This window comes from Alosa sapidissima, chromosome 3, assembly GCF_018492685.1.
Source record: "Alosa sapidissima isolate fAloSap1 chromosome 3, fAloSap1.pri, whole genome shotgun sequence".
Lineage (NCBI taxonomy): Eukaryota > Metazoa > Chordata > Actinopteri > Clupeiformes > Clupeidae > Alosa > Alosa sapidissima.
In genome coordinates this window covers 22,540,649-22,554,551 of record NC_055959.1, presented here as the reverse complement: position 1 = coordinate 22,554,551, position 13,903 = coordinate 22,540,649, and the positions used below count along the sequence as shown (strand labels likewise).

General features: G+C 41.0%; 2 protein-coding genes across 5 annotated transcripts in view; both read left to right on the top strand.

Annotated features, from left to right (window-relative positions):
- The first annotated feature begins 897 nt into the window (after window positions 1–897).
- On the top strand, window positions 898–5,082 carry LOC121704940 (dual specificity tyrosine-phosphorylation-regulated kinase 4-like). Its single transcript, XM_042085510.1, has 9 exons — window positions 898–924; window positions 1,185–1,215; window positions 3,401–3,446; window positions 3,554–3,694; window positions 4,029–4,167; window positions 4,293–4,374; window positions 4,478–4,650; window positions 4,757–4,817; window positions 4,925–5,082. Exons 1-9 carry the CDS (start codon window positions 898–900, stop codon window positions 5,080–5,082), a joined length of 858 nt encoding a protein of 285 aa, XP_041941444.1.
- Window positions 5,083–8,045: 2,963 nt separating this feature from the next.
- The window catches only part of LOC121705195 (cation channel sperm-associated protein subunit gamma-like), a 118,562-nt gene continuing 112,704 nt past the window's right edge, over window positions 8,046–13,903 (top strand). For 3 of the 4 annotated variants that reach the window (XM_042086037.1, XM_042086036.1, XM_042086034.1), the window contains exon 1: window positions 8,048–8,448. The gene's annotated coding sequence lies outside the window, so the exon portion shown is untranslated. Of the gene's footprint in view, window positions 8,449–13,903 lie in introns of all 4 variants that reach the window. The other variant, XM_042086035.1, reaches the window with a different exon arrangement.

Below are 13,903 nucleotides of genomic sequence, written 5' to 3'. Positions count from 1 at the left end.
TGGTTTAGGTCTTGCGCTATGGGCTTGTGAATTTTGACAAAAAAAAGAGGCCGAACAAAATCGACACCCCCCTCTTCCCGTAAAACTGTCTGTATTTTGGAAAGTATTGATCTTACAAAAAAGTATTTTTACAGTGTGTCTCCTGGGTAACATAGGTACACCTGGTAATTTTTTCAGAATTTTTTGAGACCTAAGTGCGTGGGCTCTGGTTGAATTGACGTGGAATGACCCAGTGACTAGTCCATAGCAACATTTGTTATTGTGCTTTTGTTGAATGGTCTTAATGTTTTATTTCATGTGAATACTAGTTTACTACAGGAGTAACTTAGCATTTGAAGTAATGCAGAAAGTGTGCATTTAGTTTCCATGCTTATTGTGTTTCCACAACAGTGTTAATGAGTAAATCTACTGAAATGGCCACCATCTTGGTGGAGTGTTATGTGTAAGATGAGAAAGCAGAGGTTAAATCATGTGTGTCATGATTGTAAAAAAACATGGCTATCTGTATATCTGCCAAGTGCAGATCAGTACAGAAGGCATCAAAAAATTGTTGGGGAGGGTCATGCTTTTCCCCCCAATTCTTTTTGGAGGGTTATAGAAATATTATTGCTGGCGAAGGGAGGGTCAAGTATTATATGACTAAAGATACCAAAGCTCCTCTGGAAAGCACTTAAATAAAAAACGACCAGTCCCTTATTGGCCGGGGTTGAATATTTAGAGGTGAGGACAGTGCTGAAAGTCTGTGTTTTAGGAAAGTCATGATGTGAAAATCTTTTTTTACAGCCGGATGAGTGTCCTCCGGGTCCCAAACCCCACGCTGGGACTTCAGGGTCTGGCTTGCATGTGACATCTGGGGAACGGCTTCGATCGAGCAAACCCCAGAAATCTGGTATACGCATGGTATCTGGTAGACCCTACCAGCAGGTGAGGCCTTTCTCATTCTATCCTCACAGAGAGTGTCCCATGGGATGCACTCTCCTAGTGTGTGCAGTTGAGCGGTGGGCAACCCCTCAGAGTAGGAATTTACCTGAGAACTGGTGTCTCTGCCCATGACCCAACCAAACCCAGTAACCCACCCCTTACCACCATACACACACACACACACACACACACACAGATACAGATAACGGCACCTGTCAGTGCTGGACCTCTATGCCTTTGTCCCGATCCCTTTCTCACTCCAGGTAACCCTACCTGCCTTTCACCTGGGCACCAGTCAGCTGGATAAGCAGACTAGATGCTTCAAACCCTCCTTTGTCTTGCTACTCTGTTCCCTGCGCCTGTACACCACAGGAGCTTTCACATGCACACATGACAAAATGGCTTAACTTTAACAGAGTAATTGCTGTAGCTGTGCAGCCAGATGATATAATCAAGGGTGACGTCCAGGCTTCCACGAAAAATAGGATTTTATTAGTAATTAGTAGGATGACAATTTTATTAGAGGTTACTCTGAATAGCGGAATTTTTATTTTATTTTACTGTCTATAGAGAAAAACGAGCGGCTCTGAAAGCCGTTGGACCCGGAAAGAATATTATCAGCCTATTATTGCATCATGACCGAATACTGGAGTGTGCATTGTCATGAAATATTTTTTTTTCTTTATGGATATTCAAGGTTTTGCATGACCACCTTCAATACCGCTATGAAGTTCTGGAGGTAATTGGAAAGGGATTGTAGCACCCCTCTGCTCTGCTTAATAATAAATTGTACTTTAAAGTAAAAAGGAGGTGCTTCTATGAGTTACAGTTAGGTTTAGGCCAGTTCTAGGTTCGGCATTAAGGGGGGAGTAAATTGACAAGGACACCAGTATGTAAAATGTTATAAATAAATAATGCAGGTTTATTAAATGCAAGAATATCTTTTCTCTAAGAGAAAAGAAGAGGAAATATTAGTAAATAGAAAATAAATAGTAAATAAATGCAAAACCTTATAAAATAATAAAAGAGCCCCTAAAAAAATTTAAAGTATCAAATCAATAGTTAAAAACTCAAATGTCCAAAAGAAAAGAAATACCCGGGTAAGGTGGTGTGAGTGTAAAATGTCAGTGTATGTGTGAAGGCTTATCTGTGTCCAGGGAACAGATCCAAGGGGTCGAGTTCAAGGGGTTGGTTATCCAGTATGGAAGGGCAGTTCAAGGGGTTGGTTATCCAGTATGAAAGGGTAGAACAGTTCAATCGATCCAAGGGGACTGACTCGCCATCCAGTGTTCCAGTGTACATAAAAAAAACAATCGGAGTTCGAGATTCAAACAACACAGGTCTTCAACAATCCGTAGAAAAATAGGTATAAGGAAAGGTAAGATGATTCGATACGATAGATAGATTTAGAAAAAGTTAGATTAGAGTTAGATAAAGTTAGTATTATTTTTCTTAAAAAGATTATCAGTAACGTCTAATCAATTTCATTCAAGTGGAGTCTCGAGAGTGAAAAAACAAACCCTGTCACCTATACCACAATAAAAGTCTTTTAGAATACGCACTTTAAGTATAAGTATATATACGTATATATAAGTATAAGTATATATACTCCCGTGAGGGGAATTTGGTCTCTGCATTTATCCCAATCCGTGAATTAGTGAAACCGGCAACCCTCCGGTTACAAGTCCGAATCGCTAACCAGTAGGCCACGGCTGCCCAACAAGCAGACCAAAAATAAATACATATTATAATCATGTAAACTCAGCTTCTAGCTATTTATTCATATTTATTCTATTTATTCATATTTATATATTAAAATATGTATTGTACTCAAACCATTCTAAAGCTAAAGTTATGGTCTTTGTAACCAAACTCCTGAAAGTCCTGAAAAGTCCTGAAATGTAGACCAAAAGAAGAGGTACAGAAGCCTGCGCTCCCGCACTACCAGACTCACCAACAGCTTCATACACCAAGCTGTAAGGATGCTGAACTCTCTCCCTCCTCTCCCCCCTCCACCCTCAGCTACATAACATCCTGGACATTGGACCCACAATGGCCGCGTGCACTACTCCACTTGCACACTTGTACACTTTACAACTTGTTGTTGTTGTCCTGAAAACACAACACTTCTGCTGCTCTTACATAACTTGCACCACTATGTCACTTTCTTTCTTACTTAGGTCAAACAGAACTACCCAAGCCTTTTATTGGCCTGACTTTGCACTAGTATTTTATTGACTGTCTATGCACAATTTAAACCAAATTTTGCTGCTCTTATTTTTTTCATTATTATATGTGCCCTCTTATTTACTTACTTTTTTGTTTACTTGAATGTTATGTTTGTCTGTGGACTTAAATTGGTAAAATATGTCTTGTCTTCACCGTGGGATAGAGAGAAACGTAATTTCGATCTCTTTGTATGTCTGGAACATGTGAAGAAATTGACAATAAAGCTGACTTTGACTTTGACTTTGAAAAGAGACCAAAGAACTGGTTGCTCTTAAGATTCTTCGCAACAAAAGAAGGTAAAAAAGACTCCATAAATGTATATACTTATACACATTTCTATAAATACATATTCATATAAATACATATTTCTATTATGTTATTAATTCATGTGCTTTGGGCACAGATTCAAGCAACAAGGCCTGGTGGAGCTCAAGATCTTGGATCTGTTGCGCAAGAAAGATCGGAACAACCACTTCAATGTCATCCACATGAAGGAGTACTTTATGTTCCATGATCACCTATGCATCACCTTTGAGCTCCAGGGGTAAGGCTAGTGGACGGCTGGGAAATGAATCTAAGAAAACTCATTAGTTTACCACATGTTAGAAAGATGGTGACCGAAGATGATTAAGCTTCCAGAATAAGGTCAAAATAATCAACGGCAAAATGTATGCCAGATTTGGTACTTGATTACTGTAAAGTAATGTGACATTTTTAAAAAAATCACTTAGCTTTAGTGGTCTAGAGGAAAACCAACATACATTGGCTAAATGGATATTCATGATGTGTTATTGTTGTTTTATTAGAGCATTTAGCACATGTGATGTGACTATATACTTTACATCTAAAGAGTCACTTGTTTTTTTTCATGATTTCAGAGATAACCTCCATGAGACTTTGAAGAAGAACCGCTATAAGGGCTTCAGCCAAGCCACAGTGCATCGCTTCACTCACTCCATCTTTAAGTGCCTGCAGATGCTTCATCATGAGAAGATAATCCACTGTGACCTAAAGCCGGTATGCTATCATCTATCCCATCCATCTGCTTGAAAAAAATGTTTGCATGATGCAGAATGTCTGCCATTACTGTCGGCCATTACTGTTCATGATCTCAATGCTGAATTGATGGGTGTTTGTTGCAGGAGAACATCGTTGTCACCCAGAAAGGCTCGCAGAACATCAAAGTGATCGATTTTGGATCTAGTTTCTTCAATCATGAGAGAGGTGTGTGAGACACAGCCCTTCCCTGTTCCCGTCCTCTTCATCATCCCCACAGTCTAGTCTCCCTCTCATCTCACCACTTACCTCTGGGCCTTTTTGTCCGCAGTGTACTCTTACATCCAGAGCCGCTTCTACCGCTCCCCTGAGATCATCCTGGGCTGCAGCTATGGCATAGAGATTGATATGTGGAGCCTTGGCTGCATCATTGCGGAGCTGTACACCGGCGTGCCACTCTTTCCTGGCGAGAATGAGAAGGACCAGCTTGCCCTCATCATGGAGGTACTGTCTAACAGCAATTGTTCTGTGTATCTAACACAGGTTCTCCATTTTGTGAATGAGTGCTGCAGTTGCATGTCATGATCTTTGAGGTGTGTTTGTGCCTCAGGTGCTGGGAGTGCCTCCGGAGGAGATGCTTCAGACTGCGCCTAGGACGAAAAAGTTTTTTGGTGAGTTCCTGATATCAGGTGCAGTCATGTTACAGGACATGACCTAAGGAGAAGATGGCCCTGTGAGAGTTTGTCCCCATGTAAACTATGAGCCTTTTCTCCTCCAGAGCCTAATGGCAAACCAAGGCCTTACACCAATAGCAAGGGCAACACCAGAAAAACTGCCTCCAAAGATCTGGCCAGCATTCTGAAGACCTCTGATCCACTCTTTCTGGACTTCATCAGAGGCTGCCTTGCATATGTATCAGTGCAGTACAAAACATAGAATCCAAAATGAGACATGGTAAACATAGGGCAACACAGAGGGCAACACAGAGTAGACTGAGAGGGATATGGTGGCATTTTATTGTTTCTAATTATGCTCACATATGGATTCTTTGACACTTCACTACCTTATGTAGCTAGGACCCAAAACAGGTGCTGCACAGGGATCCGTACCTCCTGGAAGCCAGTTGAGGCACACCCCTCCCCAGTCCCCCAAGCAGGCGGCCGAGAAATCCATCCCTCTGGTGGCCAAGAAGTCCATCAATCAGGTGGCCGAGAGGTCTCACCGTCTCTACTCTGCTAAGTCCTACAAGCAGGGCCAAGCAGGAAAGACCAATAGGCAGAGCCCCGGAAGAGACAAGCTGGCTTCTCTGGACCACCAATCTGTATCAGGGGCGTCGGTCTGGAAGTATGCAGCGGAGGCAGCAATCAAGGTCCCCAGCAGTGTTGGCAGCAGGTGCGAGGTGGCCAAACCAAAGTCAGCCCAAATTATCATCCCCTCCCCCATGGATGTCACAACCCTTACTTCAGACCTGGATCTTAAACAGGTCTGGCCCCACCTCAACTGAGAGGCAACAACTAGGGCTGTTTTGAGGGTGGTAAGGTGGTATTGATTTGCTCATCCTTCTCGTGTGTATCCTTACATTCCTGACGCTAAGGGCCCGGATTCACCCACAGGAGGTATCCCACCTAAGTTACCCCTTGCCCTCAAACTGAAGCCCTTCATTAGGCCTACTGGCTATAGTACAGCTGCAGGGGTTGTCAAACATTCACAAACAAGTTGTTTTAGACGGATTTGAAGTCGCATTTCATATCTATCCCATGATCATTACACTACAACCACTCGTACAAAATAAAGGCTATGATTTTGCACACTTTATAGCATTAAACTGGATTCGAACCTGCAATAAATACGCACACCTACGAACCAGACTGACCTATTTAGCGCATTATCTCTTTGAGCTACTCCAATTATCTAAACACCGTCATCAAATCACCTCACAAATCACCACGCAAGCAACACCGTGGCAACATTTTGTCTTGCATTAGGTGACACAAATGGTATTGCCTTTATCTTAACTAAGCGACTACCCAGCTAACAATTTATGGTTCCCAGAACCATAAATATACCAGGCCTATGGTTTTGAAAAGTCAAATGTTCCCTGACAAAGACATTCGAAAATTAAGAATGTTTATTGACTTGAAAAATATGCTATTTTTTGCAAACTCCCTTCATTCAACCCTTGAAGACATCGCGGTCTGGTGCGCTATGTAGATCGTATCTTCTCTCGTACCATTTAATTTCTCAGAAGTTAGGTCTACTAGGCCTACAATAACGTCATCACCAAATACATATTTTATTTTTAGTTGATCAACCACAAAGAGTAGCATAGGCCTACTGTGCACAGTGCTCTGACGACCGTAGCAGCCCAAGGTAACCAGTTGTTTTAGATCAGTGGTCCCCAAACTACGGCCCGCCACCTCATTTTGGGTGGCCCCCCAAAACATGTCCGTGGTATATAGCATCTGGCCCGCACGGGAGTACGACTTCGTCAAACTATAAACTCCGTAATTTCCCCCATTCATTCTCTATGGCGAGTGTTAACAGTACACATGTAATACTCTTTTTGTCCACTGGTGGTTTTTTTGGCGCTGTTTCGCGTTTGCCATTTAAAACGTAAAAAATGTAGGCCTACCTGCAATCAATATAAGAGGCCTATGCTGACTGCATCAGTGCTCAAAGTATCCTAGAAGTTTATCAATTAATTGTTAATAACTAACTAACTTCTATTCAAGTCATATTTCTGGGACTTTCTGGGATAATTATTTCTATTTTTATTCACTAATTCACAAAGTTCTAATCAGGTGAGTGAAAGTTAGAATGGTGGTCATTTCAGATGTTTTTGCCAGCACTTCATAAAACGGTGAAGACATAGGATATTGCTTGTTCACAACTTGAGCTGTGTATGCAAAGACACAGAGTTCAGAGTTCTCACATTTTTGAATAAAATACTTTTGGGACTCCCTGCTAATACTTTTGGGAATGCTTTTGGGAAAAGTCTTTTTATTAATATTATTTCATTTAAGCTACATTTTACACTGATATGACATGATGGCAACATAAACACAGATAACAATGGTATTAAATTGCAGTAGCCTATGATTAAATGTAATGGAATATTCAACTAAGGTACACTGCTGTTGTTCACGGCACTAATCTATTTATGGTTACTGATATACTTCGAGTCTCTGGCCCTCTCTTAGAGCCAGGCATAGTGAGCTGGGCCTCGGAAGAAAAAGTTTGGGGACCACTGTTTTAGATGAAGGGCAACCACTTGTTTCAGATAGCCTGGACAACATGTTATCTGGGTGTTGCCTACGTTATTAAGTGATGGTAGCCTACAACAGTTAATTGTATCGCGTAACAGCCAGGTATTAGTTGGCTCAAGGAGTAGGGAATCAGGCTGGAGAGAGTCATGCATGTGTTGCTTTTGCGGGATCGAATCCAGTTTAATGCTAGTTTTCAAAAACATATATTTTGTCTTTTGCCCGAGTGGCTGTAATGTACCGCTCATGGCGTATGAAAAGCGACCTCAAACAGCCTAAAACAACTTGTTTGTGAAGGTCTGACAACTGCTGCAGCGCATGCACGCGCAAGGAAACCAGTAGGTGGAGAAACCAGGCACACAACACCGGCTTCCAACTGTAGGTCGCCAGTCGAACTGACAGGCTTTCTTGTTCGTTTTCCCGTGATCACGAATTAATTTGTGTTGTTTTCGATTTAATTTAATTATTTTTCGATGATTTAATTATTTTGATATCTCGAGATAACAAGGTGAAAAAAATAATGATATGACGTGGCCTCTCTCTGCTTCCGTATCTCTCGGCTTCCGTACTTATCATATATTCGCATTTATTTCAATTTAGCTATAGGCTACGATTAAAGTTCCTAAACGCTCCTATGGTTCACAACTACTCGCAATAGGCTATGATATCGACACTAGTTAACCACAATGTTGGTCATGTTAAGCGTTGCTTGCAACATAGGCTAACGTGAAACTAAAATCTAAGATTAGAAAATGATGTTTAAAGATAAACAAACAGACAAAATGTACAAAACACAAATCCTCCAGAGAGGTAGACTACAATTTTGTTGTTGCATCATAAAGCAATGAACGTGCTGGTGCTTATTTTTTACAGTCTATGGGTGGTAGGCGTTTGACATGACGTTTGATGGATCCACCGGTTGGTAGGAAGGGAGGTTTTTTGGCATCATTCCCGCGCTTTAGGTTTACAGTGTGTAGAAGAATCTTTGTTACTGGCACAGACGGCATTCACTGCAGAGACAACCCATCTTAATTTGCTGGTAAGTTTGACCTGCTAACGTGAAGTTCGTGTGTCTCTTAATGTCATGTCTGACACCCTATAATGATATATTCTGCAAGGTACTATCCGGGTAAACTAATGTGAACTGTTGACAAGTTAATACAACAAATGAAAGGAGTTGTGTTTGAAACTTGTAGCACTAGATGCTAGGTTAAAGAAGCTAACGTTAATGTTAACGTTAGCTGTGTGACCCACCCCCCTTTACAGTAAGTTAGTTTCAAGTTAACGTAGAGACCAACTCACTACTGACAAAAAAAATATATTTGCCTTTATTTAAGTGATAATGTCACTCATCTGTATACTCATTTTTATTATTCGTAATGTAGTTATCCTATGTAGTGTTAGACATGACCCTGTGACATTGAATATGCTCTGCAGCGGCCATTTCATTCGTAAACGTGCTAATGCCATCCATTTCGTTCGAAAATTCTAAAACAACAATGTTTTTTAATACTTCAAAATAACATTTGCTAAATTAACCTTACATTTTTCAGTAGACATAGGTGTGTAGATTTGAACAAAATCTAGTTTGGTTCTTACAGGGGCGTTTACTGCCTGAAATATCCGATTTTGTTTACCACGCTCGGAGTTTAGTGCTGGGCTGGTGGGTGCTTATTCCAAAGAGTATAGACAAAGATTCTATAGACCCTTTCAACAATAAAAACAAAAACAATGCTTGAACGTTCTATTTGGGCCCCAATCTACTTCCTCTCCATTAAGATAACATATGGAATGTTAAAAAGGAAGTCTTGTGGGGCCAACTATGATGCTGATAATGGAACTCTTGAAAGGGTCCATAGTTAACTAAGATGAAGAAGACGATTCACCAATGGAACGAAATGGCACTAGTTCCAGACTCCTAAATAGGCGTGTCAAAACAAACTTTTCTCTGAATAAGCAATAATAATGTAACAAGGTGATGCATAGGAAGGGGCCAATCACAGTAGCCTGACTACGCCACCCTAAAGCCTAATGAGTCATGGAATCTTTAAGAGCTTGTACCGCTTTCAGGTTCGTAACTACACGGTGGAGACATGAATTCCAGAAAAACAATATTTATTAAGAAAAAGGTTGGGAAGTGGAGATCTGAGGGTGGCAGTTATGGAAGTCCACACATATCATACAAACATCATAAAAGGTTCCCCTATTACACAGCAAAGGCACACAGCAAAGCTATAAGCAGCAACCAGAAACACCACACGTGTGCTTAGACTAGACCGCCCTCAGAGCCACCTCCCTACTAAATAAACATAAAAAAAGTTACACAAACAAAAAGGACAAGACAAGCAAAACAAAAACCAAACATAACAAATAACCAAAGCAAAACCAAGACAAGACAAGACAGCAGCACGACCCATGTTCCCCATCAGCATGACTGTGCTGCCTAAAAGAACAGAACACAGAAGATTAAACAATGAAAACACCACAATATACATAACATAAAACCACAAATGTTTATGGGGAGACAGCATACTTGTACCTGACAGTAGCACAGACAGGGGCTACACCAGTGGAGTCTACATTACTACTGGCTACTGCCCCTCTTAAGTAGCACTCCACTGGTGCCAGATTGATTAAATGCCTATGCCCCGCCCCCTTCATTAGTACTTGCAGGTGCTATGGGGAAATAGCAGGCAGAGAAGGTCTACCTGCTACAATAACATATACATATAATTGTGTATACTATTTTACAGTCATTGTTTGTGTGTGATGCCAATGAAACACTCTTTCGGACACGGAATGAATAATTTCATTTTGCCCCGTTAACCGAGCTAGCTAGCTAGCTAACGTTAGCACAGTAAACGGAAAGTGAATGGGAATGTTCGCTAGCTAGCTAGCAGCTAAGAACTTTGGTTAAACTTATATATTGTTGCAAACAAACCTGAAGTAACATATGTTCAGCAACTTTGTGGTAGTCTACTAGTTCTAGCAAAAAATGTTAGGTTAGTTTATTAACCATCTCTGAGTTTAGAGCCTCTGAGAACAGGTGGCTGTGCACAAGAGCTTTGAGGAGACAGTGACAGATCACGAACAAAGCTATTTTTGTCTTTATTTGTTTCGTTGGAAAATACAATTTCAATGTCGGAATGTTAGGGAGACATGTGGCTTCTTGAAAATGGGTTCAAAACTTACATCGCTGAATGTAGGGCTAAGGGATTGGTCATATTCCGTGAAAATTTTCATTTCTCCCATAGGAATACATAGACACTGGACCTCCTGCTAGACTCCTAAATGGGCGTGACAGCTTCGACCCCATGTCACAACGTGCCAGAATTTACCCTCTTATGAATCGTCTCGCTTTATCAACCGTCTCTGGTATAGAAGTAACTTCTATACTCTTTGCTTATTCCCAACCTTTCTCACGGCACATCAATGGTTAGCCCGAGAATTCTCGTCAGCAATTCATAATTCCACTGGAGCTCCAAGCGGATTTGTAGTGTTGCCTTACAACACTGTTTACAGCACTTCGAATCATGATAAAATGTATTTTTTGGTACATAGCTAATGGTTACATGCAGCTATTCCGACATGCTATTCAAAACGAAAAACGATGGTTCCATGCTATCCATGTGGGGTTACATGCCCACCAAGTTTCGTGTACCCCGGTCTTACAGTGTCCCGGGAATCCTTGACGGAAATTTGGACATGCGAAAAAGAAAAGAAACCTATATGACCGCCGCTTCGCTGCGCGGCGGTCATAATAATTTCGCCATTTCGTCAAATTACAACATATTAAAAAAAAGCTTCACAATTTATAAGGCATAAAAAAAAAGGTTTGGTTCCTGTTGGTTGTCAGTTGAGGCCATGGGTCGGTAGGGAATTCTTTTTTTTTTTTTTTTTTCCCCAGTGGCAGTAAGGGATAGGTAGAAAATCAGTCCCTCCAGGATTTCACGAGGTTTTTTGAGACTGTCTCAACCTAAAATGCCTGGATGGAAGTTGCGGTGTTTTTAGCTGTTTCTTGTGGAGAAATTGCGGGAGGAAGTGAAAATTGCAAAAATAGTTGCGATTTTTTTTATTTTTTTTTAATTTAGGGCAATTAAGGTTAGTAAGACCAAAATCACACTGATAATCTTGATGCTTATTAAAAAAGGATAATCAAAGGTAAACAGTAAGGATTACAGAAAATCAAAGTAGGCCTACTTTATTTGTGAAAATGCTTTGACTGAGGTAATTCACAAAGCAGTATAACCTTTCGTAGAACTGTCCAAAAAAGACAGTCACCTAAAGAGATGGCATCATGTCATATGTTTCAATACATTCATATATTTTGTAATTCATATTAGGTTCATATCTTTTTAGTAATTCATAGTCTGTGGCCTGCATAATTACTAATAGCCAAGTAAGTATCTAGTAATTTCATATTGATGTAAACTATTTGACTACACTTCTGTTTAATGTCATTACATTGGTGGTGTACGTCTAATTGACTGCCTGCCCCTTTAAGGACGTCGCTGCGCGGCGGTCATAATAATCCTTACAAAAACAATAGGGCCTTGCGCCCTTCGGTGCTCGGGCCCTAATAAGAAAATGTAATGATAAAAATATATAGTCGTCAAGTCAAGTCATTTTATTTGTATAGCACATTTAAACGAACGACAGTTGACCCAAAGTGCTTTACAAGTTAGAACAGGGAAGGCAGAAACAAAGTGCCTTGAAGATACAAAGACAGGTGTGCAAGACTATGAATATAGTTAAATAATGTAAAATAGAATAAAACAGATTAAAAGATAAAGTTTAAAAAGGTAAAGCAAAGCATAAACATAAATTAAAAGAATATATAGAGTATACAAACCAAATGATAAATACCTGATAGTCTTAATAATCTTGACAAAACTGATTAATGACAATTAATAATTTAGGCCTAAATTTTGTCTTCCTGCCATGACACCAGGCCAGCAGGTGACATGAAGTATTGTCTCAGGATGTCTCTTTGTTGCTTAGCTGTGAGGGTGGGGTTCCGTGCTCTTTCAGCTGGCAAGCTCTGCATAGCCCCAAGTCCTTCCCTCCATGTTCCTTCGTGGACAGTGTGGTCTGCATCCACCCAGTCTGCTAACCCTGGTGGCAAGTAGGTCTCAGAGCGAAGCTCACGCAAGAAGTTGTGCAGGCACGCCGCAGCCAATGTTATGATGGTAACACTGTCTGGGTGAAGGAGGATTGTGGAGCGAAATACCCTAAACCTATTGGCTAGAATACCAAAGACATTTTCTACTACTCTCCGCGCATGTGAAAGGCGGTAGTTGTACGTTGATCATGATCTAGCTGCCTGAATGGATAGGGCTTCATTTGGTCATGTCTAAGAGGGTAAGCCTCATCTCCCACAAACATGTACGGCAGGGTGACATTACTGTTTGGTAGCTTTTCTGCTGGTGGAATGTTAAGGACACCCAGGTCCAATGCCATTTTGAGATCAGAATGGGCAAAAAGCCCGCCATCTGACACTCTACCCTGAGTACCGACATAAAGATAAATAAATTTGTAATTTGCATCTACTACCGCCATCATCAGAACCGGAAACCTGTTCTTATAATTATGCCATGTGCTACCACTGTGTGCCGGGTGCTGGATGTGTATGTGCTTCCCATCAATGGCACCAAGGCAATGTGACAGTTGTCCGTCGGCGTCGCGTTTTGGGTGCGTTTCAGTCAACTTTATGTAATGAGCTATGACGCGGTTCAGCGACCAACGACCAGCAACCAATCGAATAGACAGCCTTTAAATAAAGTATTAAGATAGCATTTTACGTTCGATCATGTTCTGTCACGTCAGAGTGGCCAAAGCGTCCAAAGCTTCCCTGTACTTTTTTGGTTGCTGGTCGTTGGTCGCTGAACCGCGTCATAGCTCATTACCATAAAGTTGACTTACTTTCAACTTTCTGCTTGACGCTCAAGTCGCTCAAGACGCCCGAAACGCGACGCCGACGGATTTGCCGCTTCTTGCAGCTGAGAGAAACCGGCTTCCATTGAAAATTAATGACTTCCTGAATCTTTGGAAGCTCAAGTCGGCGGCGGTGTGTACGTACAGTTAAATAGATAGAGATTGGGATGGTTTTATTTCAGTTAGCCTAATAGCTGGTTTAATTTGCATTGAGAGATGATTTAATGGAAAGTACCCCATGCCAATCTTGAGATATGGTAAAGGGTATGTGATGATGTGGGGTTATTTTAATTCCAAAGGCCAAGGGAACTTTATCAGTCCGTTTGAGTCCGTTTGAGATCCAGACCTAATTGCACGGACATTGTCCAAAGGTCATGTCTGTAAACAGCTAGACATACTCAAGATACAGCTGTAGTCTGAGGAGTTGCAGCTTTATTCAATGACCAGCAGTTAAAACTATGCATATCCAAACTCTAACTTGGGTCACCAGCTTTTTTCTAGCTTCTCGCCATCTGCGTTTACTCTTTTGCTGGCCCACCACTATTTTGTTGACTAGTTTT